At 39.8% G+C, this 12,912-nt stretch overlaps 1 protein-coding gene across 1 annotated transcript in view; it reads right to left on the bottom strand.

Moving 5' to 3' along the window:
* HJURP (Holliday junction recognition protein) overlaps nt 1-12,912 on the bottom strand; it is a 66,660-nt gene that overhangs the window by 5,949 nt on the left and 47,799 nt on the right. Inside the window, exons 30-38 of the mRNA XM_074536209.1 lie at nt 12,716-12,814; nt 11,904-11,964; nt 8,283-8,344; nt 7,275-7,302; nt 5,016-5,062; nt 4,398-4,437; nt 2,120-2,178; nt 857-955; nt 46-106 (exon numbers count right to left, since the gene is read on the bottom strand). Of these exons, the coding sequence (XP_074392310.1) occupies nt 46-106; nt 857-955; nt 2,120-2,178; nt 4,398-4,437; nt 5,016-5,062; nt 7,275-7,302; nt 8,283-8,344; nt 11,904-11,964; nt 12,716-12,814 (556 nt within the window). The remainder of the gene's footprint in view (nt 1-45; nt 107-856; nt 956-2,119; nt 2,179-4,397; nt 4,438-5,015; nt 5,063-7,274; nt 7,303-8,282; nt 8,345-11,903; nt 11,965-12,715; nt 12,815-12,912) is intronic.

Here is a 12,912-nt window from a genome sequence, read left to right as displayed (position 1 = left end):
TTTAAACAAATAGATTTGACCAACAGACAAAAGACTTAATTGTACCACGCAGTTCTCGCCCTGGCAAAGGTGAACGACGACTTTTTGATGAGCTTGGAGTTGTTATCTGAAAAACATAAAAAGAAAAAAACAATCTAACATTCTGAGCTTTTTGCATGTTAAACATAACATCAAAACCTTACTTGTGACTTCCTTGCCTCTTGCTGTTCTGGGTATGTACAGTTATGGTCTTTAAGGGCTCAGCCAAGTTCAGACAAAATGGAAAACATCTAGTCTAAGGCTTCAGTAGGAAGTTTTAGGAGTTACTAGTTTATTCTTGGAAAGCTATTCATCATTTTTTCAACTTATACATTACATGTCATGTATTAATCCCTACCCCAAATATAAGAATTTATCCATGGATATATATCCACACACACACTTGAGTAATCTACACATCTCTGGCAGCTCCAGCAGAAAAGAAAAGCTGTATCCTGACACTTCACCTCTGACCTTCCTTGCTCCCCAAATCAAAACAAAGCTAATTATTTTAATTTGAGCATCTACAAAGCTAAGACTTAGACTTTTAAGAAAACTGACAGCTCAAAGATCAACCTGCACATCAGGGCTCCAAGAATAACATATAAAAGTAAAAAAAAAAAAAGGGAAAATACATTTCTAAAAGATTTGCCCTATTTCTTACATTTCATAGCTCTCAAAACCCCCAGATCCTACTATATCTACACAGACATCAAGCAGAAGAACAATGGGAGAAGCACAGAGAAGTTGTGTCAGAATGCATTCAACTGCTACCCAGGTAAAGAGCTTTTATTTTATTCTAACTAGCTAATAACTTAGAATAGGAGAAATATCTTACCGTTATCCATTTGGGATAATTCCTCTCATCACCTTGCAATATCACATCAACTGGAACTCTTTTTTTCTTTAGGATTTGTCCATCATCTACATTCTGATTCTTAGAGGAAAACAAAATTGTTAAAACACACAGAACTTACTGGCACAGCCAACTCCAAACTGATTATTCTGATTTACTGCAAACTAGTGTTCTTCAGATCAGGAAATATGCAACCTGCATAAAGTTATTTTTAATGTACACATTTTAAGCAAAAATCTGCCTGTCCACATGCCCCCCAGCAAAAAAAAAAAAACAACAAAAAACCATAATTGCATAGAAGGAACTATCTGTGAAGATATATAAAAAGGGATAATAAACAAGAATATTCAGGGAACAGCAAACACTGCCTTAAAGATCCTCTGATAAAAACCAACAAAAATCCCAAACAAATAAAGAAAGGCGAAAGAAAGAAAGAAAAATGGCTACAAGGCTCTGACAATGACAGCTGCAAATCTCTACTTGTATTCCCAACATCCCGGGGGAAGCCATATACAAATTAAGGTCTATTCTGCAACAACCCTCAATGTAGAGCCTAAGAGAATTTTGTAATAAAAGGCAATTCATTAGTCCAAGTGTCACTTCCTGAGGCAGACTGCATTAGATGTTGTCAGAGAGTGGACACCAGCACAGTGCTACACAAGTAAGGAAAGTAAATCCCATTTTTGCACCGCGGTTGGAGCAAACAAACCACAGGATTAAAATGGCTGCACACACAAAGTGCACGTTACATTTTTCCTCAACACTGTAAATAGTCTGGCTAGTCCTGACCATGGTCTACTTTGGGAAGCAACAGCAGAAGATTCCAGCCTGCTTTTGTTATGGCAGCCATTATTGCTCATTTACCATTTCCTTCAAACCATGTTGCCTACATATGCTAGACCCCCAAGTGAACAACCATTCTTTTTATAAGCGTTCTCACCTTAAGACCCATCTGCTTTCTCTTCTTCCTTAGCTAGAAAAGCCTTTCTCAGGGCTGCCTGCTGATGCAGTACACTGTAGGCCTTTCTCTGGCCCACTGGTATCAGCAAGACAATAACATCACTTGTCACTGGTCTCTGTGACATGAATTATTGAACACCTCACTTGCCAAAAATGTGCATTAAGACGCAGATGATATCAAGTCTTCCACTGACTGCATCAGCTCATCAGGCAGGTGTAAACAACTCAAATAGTTAATAGCTTCTATTGAATCACTACATTCTATTAGACACCCCAAAGTTTTACCTTGAGATGAATTCCTTCAAATTTTCTTCCTACGGAGGCTACATCACCACCTTCTTCACCTGCAATTTGAAGGTAAATATTAAATCAAACAGAGCTGAACTCAAAACAGAAATGGTTTTAAACACGTACTGTGCAAGTTATTGGCTAAACTGTTTTCCTTCTAGAAAACAGTTTTCCACCCTATCACTTTAAACTGTATTGCATTTCCATTCCAATTCCAATTGGAAAGCATGGTTTGTGGCACCATAAATGACTGCAGCGGAGCAAAGGAGGCTTAAGAAAACTTGTCTGCCATCAGTTCTTTACAATTTATATTAAATATTTCAGGGAGTGAAACATTTTTAAAGCTCTTTCTTTTGTGGCTCTCTAAGATTCATTAATCATTAATGCACAATCCCCACTACATTCCTAAATATGCCAACAGGATTTTCTCTCACGCTTCCCCTTAGTAGCTTCCTGTTGCCAAGACCACCTCAGGACTCACAAAGTGAGAAATAAGGCAGACTTGAGAATATGAAAAAACAAGACAGGCTCTGGTCACTCAGTTTTAGGTATTCTATTCTGTGGGTCGTTTGGTGAATGAAATGCAACCAAATACTGTTTTCCTCGATGTAGGCAGACCTTCCAATTCATCATTAGCTAAAATCAGTCGTCCATGAGCATCAAATACATGACTGCATTTTCAGCCCTGCTTTCTGAACTGCCCTGCACTCACCAGAGGGAAGGAAAAAGGAGAGGAGAATAACCCTGGGAATCGTGAGTGAAAGAAATCTTGGTTACGGTACTACCACATCACTGCCTCGTCATACTACTCCTAAATTGCTATTTCTATTTCTGCCATACAATCTTCTTCCTCCAGCACAACTGGGCACAAACCTGTCACATTGCTTCCTAAATGTTCATCCACATGAACAGACTGGACTGCTACAGAAATGGGCGCTTCTTGAGACAAAGGGAACAACTCCTGTCTCACGGAATGGTTGACCCCATCACATCAATTCTAAATTATTAACAAATAGCTTGCATCAGAGCATGAGTTGATTTGTACACAAGTGGAAAATTCTTCTACGTGTGAGTCCTCCAAAATCTAATTTTAGCATAACTTCAATGTGCTGGTAATATTGAAAAAGCAAGAAATGGTAATCCTAATAACTTTCCCTTTTAAGGACAGACTTGCAGGCCCAGGTGAGAGCTGCTCCACTTGACTTTTACCTGCTGGAGACAAGCTTTGCACACTTTCAACACAAAAACAGTGGATAATACCTGGAAGACATTCTGCCTTGCCTGACAAGTGTGAAATATTCTATATGAATACTAAAAATGGAGAACACCTGCCAAAACTAAAACTTTAGTTAAAAAGAGCTAAAGACTGATTTCTTCCCCTAAATTAGTGAGAACTATTGGTAAGCTTTTATGTATCAAAAAGCCACCAAAACCCAAACAAGGAAAAAGCGCCCTGAAAACACCCACCCTCACTACCAACAGCCAAAACACCACACACCCCAAACACCACAGTGCACTGAAGTTTTCATGTGACAAATCCAATCCCATATCCCTAAGAATCTAATGTCTACATCTTACAGGACTTGGAGATAGCTGGAACTCAGAGGTTTCTACAAATCCTCACCAGACGCTTCGCAGACCATTCGTAAGAGGAGGAGGAGAAGCTCATAATCATTTTACTGGATGCTGATATGAAAATACCAGAGTCTGAAGCACTCCACTCATTTATCCCATGATTGCAAAAGGCAAAGGAACTTACAGAAGCCAAGCTACAGGTGCCTCTGAAATTTTTTTCCTAGTTTTCATTGAGCAGGCCGAGAAAAATGGCGTGCTTTCTAAATTGGCAGAAATTACTTCATCATTCAAATGCTTATTTGAAGCTATCCTCACAAATGACAGCAGGAAACATTTCCCTCAACGGGGAAGAAATGGCCAGCCTTAGAGGCAGCTATGTGGATGAACAAGCTAATTGAATACCAGCACAGGGAAACCCCAAGCTATCCATACTCTAGTACAACTTCCCTTTCAGCCATTAACTGCTGGCTACTGCCCAGCCACAGCTGCATCTATGAAAAACACTGCAAGTTTTCATTTGCTCAAGAATCAAACTCAAGAATAATACCAGGTATAAATATTTTTAAAAAGTCAAAGGCAGCTCCCACTAATTAATGCAATCCAATAATTATTTGGGAGCACAAGGTCAAAACCTCACTATCTTCCATTCTCTCAACAAACTTCAATAAATGGTAGAGAAGCAGTACATGAAAGAACCCACCTGTATCAGATGTATCTGCACCAGAGTTCTCAGAAGATTCCTTAAAAGCACATGAAAGGAATTTTAATACCTGGTAGCTTAAACCATATTCATTAGCCCATAGAATTTTCTGCTTTCACTACTTGCTCAGTTTTTGGGGGGTGGTGGGAGTGAAACCAATGCAGGTGTATTCCACAAATTGTGACTAAATCACACCACCTTTATTAACAAGTCTATACACAAACTTACTTTGAGTCAAAAGAAGCTATTCTAGACCACACAGATTTTACAAATAGTAATCTAAGAAGTTAGACCCACATACTGCCTAACTAAAAAGGCACTTGATGGTGAAGAGCCCAGATCCAACTGCTCCCTCTCCCCCTTCAAAAAAACCCTAATAAAACAGCTGAAAACCACTGCAGATATCGTGGCACAGGACCACCTGCTCAGAAATGATTTCTTAGCTTTTGACTCCACAAACACATTTTCTCAAAGAGGCCGACATAGGACAGTTGGGGTTGGAAGGGACCTTAAAAATCATCTAGAACCAACCCCCTCTGTGATGGCCAGATTGCTCAAAGCCTCACCCAGCCTGGCCTGCAACACTCCATCAAAACAGATGCAATGCAGCACCCATACCTGGTGTACTGCTGAGTTCTCATCTTCAAAATCACAGCTCTGCTTCTCTGATGTTTCATAGCATGAAGGGGAGAGGAAAAAAAAAAGTTCTATTACTTTCATAATACTCACCCTCTCTGCCTATTTCTGTTTTCAATTTCTTTTCTTTTCCCCTCTATTTACATCCTATCATCAGTGGCTCTAGTAATTGGTTTCTTTTTCTGACTCCCTCTGGCCAAGCACACTATAATGAAACACAAACCAAAGCACTCCAGCACACTTTTTGTCACTGTTGAACAGTGCAGAAAACCGGTTTTGTGTGCTTCATGTTCAAGGCACTTGTGCATATCTTCTGGCATGGTGTGGGCTACTTTTACAGCAGAGTGCAATATCCTTGGTTGGCTCAAGCAGCTTTCAAAATTGTCTCTTCAGCATTTGATTATTGCCAAGTAAGTCTATTACTCTGAACTTCTTTGCATGAAATTGAAGAAATTTCAGTTCTAGCCCTAATTTGTCTGACACTTTTCTCTGTGGTCAACCCTACCTGCTATCATCTGAGAGTTAATTAATTCCTTCTTCTGTTATTTAATTAAATAAAGTATACAACCAATAAAGTGCACAGGACAACTCCTGTATACAAACCGCCGTGTTTCCCTCAAGTCTGGATGCAGAACACTGATAATTATTCAAAGTACAATTTTCTAACCAGTGGCTATAAAACCACTCTCTCTTCAAATCCAGCAAGCACATAACTAGAAGTCACTGGCTTAAGGTTGTAACCTTCTCTGGAAATTAATCCTCATGATTTTGCAAAAATCTACTGTAACACCTCCTCAACAACATATTTGTTTAGAAGCCAGAGTGCCTCATCCAAACATATCTGGATTGGGAACAGATGACATTAGAAGAATAAAGTAGCGTCCAGTTGAAATCCCTTACTGAGCAAGGTCTACGAAACACCACAAAGCCCATTTTGTATGCAAAAAACTCTCAAGGAAAAAAAGTCAATTTATGCGGCTGATATATGACCAAAATATCACTTCTCTGGGAGGCTGAAATTTAACATACCTGCTCCTCCTTAATTGAGAGCTGCCATATATTAAAATAAAGCCCACCACTCAAAGGACTGTCACATTTGAATCAGTACAACTTGATGAGGATGCTGGACATGCCACGCAAATAGGAAAACTTAAATCTAGCAAAATGCTCAATTGTGACTTGGAAAAAAACAACACTAGTTATGTTCTAAGGGGAGAGGTCCATTGATAGGTATTTGTTTAATGTTCAGACTTCATAGCACAAACCTTTATGTATCCTAATTTAAAACACTTAGGTCTACTTAAGAGAGTAAATAAAATCCATACATTAGCATTAACAATCCATAGTCAGACGTATCTGTTTTGGGCTGAGGGTTTAAGGTGTATGGGCTGCTTTGATTTTTGGGTTTTTTTAAGGCTAACAGCAACCAAAACTAGACAGTTCAAATGTTTTCATGTGTCTTTGTATTTCAATTAAACAAAGCCAGAGAAATGTATGGTTTTCTTAAGCTGGAAAAAATCTGCAATATTCTATTTTTTAAGGAATATATAAATAGACATAGGAAATTACAAATCTATGCAGGCTTACTTTGTTCATAAGAAAGTTACTCACCACACTTTCATACTTAGAAAGTTCTTCCCTAGAATGACTTGAAATAAAGTAACACTTTTCTCAAGTAACATCAGAAGCTGCAAAAACACATATTACCCATTTTTCTGCCTTTCTAGGTCATCTGAAATGGAGTACCCTACATTTAAAATTAAACAGATCAAGACTTTCTAGCATTTAAGACAACTCTGCAAACTCTTTTCTGTAAGAGCTTCTAGGATATTCAGACCATGAAGTAGATTTCTAAAGATTAGCAAAATATTTATTCTAAATAACTTTAAATACAGTATCTTTGAAACAATATCTAACTTTCTATCCATGTTTTATCAGAGACTATAGCCACATTTTTGAATGACTTTGCCTCATTAGCCAAATGGAAGAGGAAGTAAAGGTCAGGACCATCTGAAACATTTTGTACCAGACCCTTATTTTCCATCTCTACATTGGCATTTCTTAGGCTGATTCAAAGCCTGGATCTGACCACTGTATGGACAAGTTTTTTGGCAGTGCTGTGGAGGAAGACTGGTGCTAGGCTCTGCTTTGTCCTCTTATGCTCCAAATAAAAGCTTTTTAGATGAATGACATAAAATATTAAGACATTTTGCAATAGATTTTTTTTTAAAAAAACACTACCTGTGCTCCTTGGCCTTCGACTAATACGCTGCAATAGAAAAAAAAAGAGTATTTAAAGAATAGGAAAATAATTTTACCCATCATATTTATTTACTTTGCTATAGCCCACAACTTCAAATTCACTCCATTTTCTCAGGTTTCTCCTCTCCTAACCAGAAAAGCCACAAGTATCTCATAAAACTTACCTGATCATTCACTTTTTCCCTTCCCATTGCTGGTAAAGTCACTGCCAGAACATACCTGCACCCACATAAGAGGCTAAGACACAGAATTTCCCTCACAGTCTTTTATGGATTATCTTGGGAAACCTGGGCGGCAATGCTTAGTGGACTGTGCACAAGGCATTAGCAGGAGTGGAAAGGGAACCCTAAATACAGCCTCTTCTTGATCTCCATCAATCCACTCATGCTGCCTCAGACCGAATTGCATTCCTCACCATGGCCTCACTCTGTGGGGCTCAGAACAGCTTCTGTGTTACTGCCAAGGCACGCCACACAGGCCATGGGTTTACCTGACACACTGACCGGTGAGACTGCAAAGATTCTTTAATTAATCTGGCATTATTTCACAGGGGAAAAATACAGAAACCAAAGATGAAACCTGAAAACCCTGCTGAATCAAACAACAAAGATAAATTGATTCAATGCATTAACTGCACGGAATGCATTCTGATGAGTTCCAAAAATACCCTCTCCCAACAGACAGCAATTGAAAGAAAAAATTTCTCCAGGTTTACAAGTGGTGCTAACCACTGATAAATTGTCATCTATTTTAGCCAGATGCATCGGAAACACCTTCAACTATCCTACAACTCTATTGTAAAGCAGATGATGACCTCCTCAATACCTCTGAAAATATTATATTGCATGGCAAGTTTAGAATATAATCCTATCTATCTATCTATCTATCTATCTATCTATCTATCCATCCATCCATCCATCCATCCATCCATCCACAAAGAAATACTGCTGCATTCTGGCTGCATGGTAGGACTGTACTATTAAATACCGTAAATCCTTTCTTCCCGGTTGTAACATCTTTCCTTGACATATGGTCCCATCGGTTAGGTCCTAGAAAAAAACAGTAAGTAACAAGATTACCGCTTATCAAAATACCATCTATACTGAATACCAGTCTAATAGACATTGAGAAATGACATATTGCAGAATAACAAAACATCAGCAAATCTGAACTGTCTGCCACCACATTTGCTGAAATAAAAATTTAAAGGAAAACAAACCAGGAGAATATGGCAATTCAAGCTGAGAAGTCAGGCAAGACAAAAAAGAGCATCACATTGCTGAGTCCAACAAGACTGAGCTAAAATCCAAAGAGCATTACAGGCCCATATTCTACCAAGAGGAGAAAAGAGGCAAAAGATTTTAGGTTCTAGATTTTAGTTGATGAATGCAGACTCCATGGTATCTGAGGTTAGTTAAAGCCATAACTAAGGCTCTACGGGACCGAGATCCATACTCCTTCCATTTTGAACAGAGATCACTAACCCAAAAGTACAACCAATCCTTTACCAATGCCAAACGTTCTATTACAGTACTCTTGAATGCTTCCTCCCTCTCCCATTGGAAAATGTTTATGAAATGCAAGCCTGCCAGTCTGTAAAAACCTTTGGTGCACAACTAGTTCCCCAGTCTCTCCAGTAAGTTATAAAAACTGAGACGGCAATTCATGAACGTGGTAGGTCTTATAGGGCTTCATTTTAGGTGAAGAGGAAGAAGGCCAGTCACGGAAGTGATTTTCTGGGAAGAGCTGCTGAAAGCTTCTCCTGGGCCTGGCAAAACTAATTGCCGTCTGGCTCTGAGAGGAGGCATGCTGCTAAACCAATTAGAGAAGCTGGTAACGCCTCTATGCCAATGTCTTTAAGCAGCAGAAACGCTGCGAGAAGCTCTCGATCTCTGCGCTCTCCGAGGAGCGGCGCCGCTCCCTTTCCTTTCCTGGTGGAGCCTGCAGGGCCGCGCTGCGGGCCCGTCCGGCACGGCGAGGAACCACGCGGCCGACACCAGCGCCGGGAGCGGCCACGAGGCCGGGAACGCGCGGCTGGAATTGGCGACCAGGGCGCTGCTGTCTTGGCAGGGCTCGCAAGGAACTCGGTTCCCTTGGCCGCTCCTGGGCAGCCGTGCTGCAGACAGAGGGGCCAGGGCGGCGGCGGCTTTTCCTCTGCGGCGCCCACGTGGAGAGAAGGCGCGAAATGGAGCCGGCGGGGACCTCGCCCTCATAGCGAGCAATTCTCTCGCGCAGAGCCTGGACGGGATCCGCCGTTCAACATTGCAGAACTCTGCAAAATCTTCTCGCCCGATAGCACTTGAGAACAGATGAACCTACAAACACCAACTCTCTCCCAAATCCACAAAAAAAAGGAAGGGTGAAGACATCTGGAGAACACAACAGTGACACTAACGCCGGTGCAAAGGAGCGATGGGGACAAGAAGAGCCCCAGGCCTAAGAGCTGAAATTCTTCTACAAGCTGTGGTGAAGATTAGAATACTACAAATTATTTCCCTGTAATTAATGAAGTAGCTAGAAGGATGGAGAATGCTCCCGAATCCCATGAAAAAGAAGCGCTCAGGGTAGAATGTGTACATGCTGAGAAGCTGTGATCTGTGAGAGGCCTGAGCAGAGAGAGAGAGGGAGAACAACCCTTGCTTTCAGAGACAGAGGAAGAGGACACTCTCTGGTATACTACAACAGCTCATCCTTAAAAATTGCAGCCCATGAACTAACGGCCCAGGGGCAAAAGGCAGCTGTGAGAAGACTACTCTGCCCGTTGACACGTGTCAAAGCAGGTTTCAGGTGTGACTGCAACCTGTAAAAATTCAAACCACATTAAAAAGTTCACAGAAGATTCCCTCCCATAGAAAGGACCCCATGACATAGCAAGAGACTCCTTTCCCTAAGTGAACTGAAACAGAAGTCTTACAAGCCACACATTCACCAAAATCCCCATGCTTTTGTCTTCCTTTGCTCTCAGTGAGAAATAAAAAAAGACAGGGGATTGTGGGGGGGGGCAGGTAAAAGTATTCTAAAGGTTTTAATTCTCCTTATCATCTTTTTGATTCTGTAAATAAAATTTCCTTCATACCTTTTAAAGTGTTTTTCTCTAATTCCTTATCTCACCCCACAAGCTTTTTAATTCTTCTTTCCTATGCTCAACCACAGCAGAACAGAAAGAATGATTTTCTTTGGTAGATGCACTGGCTTTTAGCCAGCACCAAGCCCTGACGTATCAAAATCTTCATTTCAGTGATAATAAAACCTGCCAGAAACATTTAATTTCCCAGAAAAGCCACCAAGATACTAAGTCACAAGTCCCACTCAAACCCATATTTATATAGAATCTATTTTAAAACAATAGCATGTTTCCCCTCAATAAGCTTTCCATAAGCATTATTACCCTATTTCCTACACTATTACCCTATTACCCATCAACCATCACCATGAAAAACTGGATAAATATTGTCATGGGCCCACATGGTTTGGATTCATGTAAGCCACATGGGAACATTCAATGAAAAGTTAAGTAAACTGTCTACCTACTACGCCCTGGTGCTTGCCATAGCAGCAATTAATCACAGCAGTATTCAGAATACTAAGCGGACGCGAAAAGACACAATCCATTCAAGCCCACCAACCCCTTTGCTTCCTCTCAGTCTGCTCCATTTTGATTCTACCTACAAGTCACCCATACATTATCCATTTTTTTACCCTGAACCTTGCTAATAACCATTGTCTTGTCTAAAATTGGGCATGCAATAAACTAAAAGTGCACAAGGAGTAAACACTTGGTATTATACTGAACTCTACATATGAAACAACACGCCTTTGTGAAGCTTAGTAAAATACAGTATCCGTCGCACATAAACATTCTGCAGCTGCCAACACTTGCATGGCTTAGTAAGTCAGCACATACAGTATGCAAACGTAGCTTTAAGGAGTTCTTACTCTCAGGTGTATGGTAGGAGGAGGAGCAGAAGAAGCTCATAATCATTTTACTGGATGCTGCTATGAAAATACTGTAAGTCTGAAGCACTTCACTCATTTATCCCACGAGTGCAAAAGGCAAAGGAACTTACACAAGCCGAGATACAGGTGCGTCTGAAATCTTTTTCTAGCTATCATTGAGCAGGCTGAGAAAAACGCTGTGCTTTTTTAACTGTCAGACATTATTTCATCATTCAAATGCTTATTTGCAGCCATCCTCACAAATCAAAGTAGGAAACATTTCCATCAACAGGGAAGAAATTGCCAGCCACCCAGGCAGCTAAGTAGATGAGCAAGCTAATTGAATACCAGAATATATAAACCCCAAGCTAATCATATACTTTACTTCAACTTCTCTTTCAGCCATTAATGCTGGGTACTTCCAAGCTATAGCCTAAACCAAGAAAAACATTGGAAGTTTTCATTTCCTCAAGAATCAAAAATGTTGAATGTTGAATACCAGCAGAAAATATTACAAAAAGCCAGTCAAAACCTTTGGCCAGTAATTAAAGCAACCAAGTAATTCTATGAAAATGCCTCCCCAAAAATGAAACACTTTTCCTAAGCAATATTAATGAATCCAAATTTTTTAGAGAAATACATTTGACCAACAGACAAAAGACTTAATTGTACCAAGTACTTCTCGCCCTGGCAAAGGTGAACGACGACTTTTTGACGAACTTGGAGTTGTTATCTGAAAAACATAAAAAGAAAAAAACAATCTAACATTCTGAGCTTTTTGCATGTTAAACATAACATCAAAACCTTACTTGTGACTTCCTTGCCTCTTGCTGTTCTGGCTCATGTACAGTTATGGTCTTTAAGGGCTCAGCCAAGTTCAGACAAAATGGAAAACATCTAGTCTAAGGCTTCAGTAGGAAGTTTTAGGAGTTACTAGTTTATTCTTGGAAAGCTATTCATCATTTTTTCAACTTATACATTACATGTCATGTATTAATCCCTACCCCAAATATAAGAATTTATCCATGGATATATATCCACACACACACTTGAGTAATCTACACATCTCTGGCAGCTCCAGCAGAAAAGAAAAGCTGTATCCTGACACTTCACCTCTGACCTTCCTTGCTCCCCAAATCAAAACAAAGCTAATTATTTTAATTTGAGCATCTACAAAGCTAAGACTTAGACTTTTAAGAAAACTGACAGCTCAAAGATCAACCTGCACATCAGGGCTCCAAGAATAACATATAAAAGTAAAAAAAAAAAAAGGGAAAATACATTTCTAAAAGATTTGCCCTATTTCTTACATTTCATAGCTCTCAAAACCCCCAGATCCTACTATATCTACACAGACATCAAGCAGAAGAACAATGGGAGAAGCACAGAGAAGTTGTGTCAGAATGCATTTAACTGCTACCCAGGTAAAGAGCTTTTATTTTATTCTAACTAGCTAATAACTTAGAATAGGAGAAATATCTTACCGTTATCCATTTGGGATAATTCCTCTCATCACCTTGCAATATCACATCAACTGGAACTCTTTTTTTCTTTAGGATTTGTCCATCATCTACATTCTGATTCTTAGAGGAAAACAAAATTGTTAAAACACATAGAACTTACTGGCACAGCCAACTCCAAACTGATTATTCTGATTTACTGCAAACTAGTGTTCTTCAGA

Source organism: Zonotrichia albicollis, chromosome 2 (genome assembly GCF_047830755.1).
Source record: "Zonotrichia albicollis isolate bZonAlb1 chromosome 2, bZonAlb1.hap1, whole genome shotgun sequence".
NCBI classification, from domain to species: domain Eukaryota; kingdom Metazoa; phylum Chordata; class Aves; order Passeriformes; family Passerellidae; genus Zonotrichia; species Zonotrichia albicollis.
Note: the sequence above shows the minus strand (reverse complement) of the source record. Positions and strands in the feature narration are given on the sequence as shown.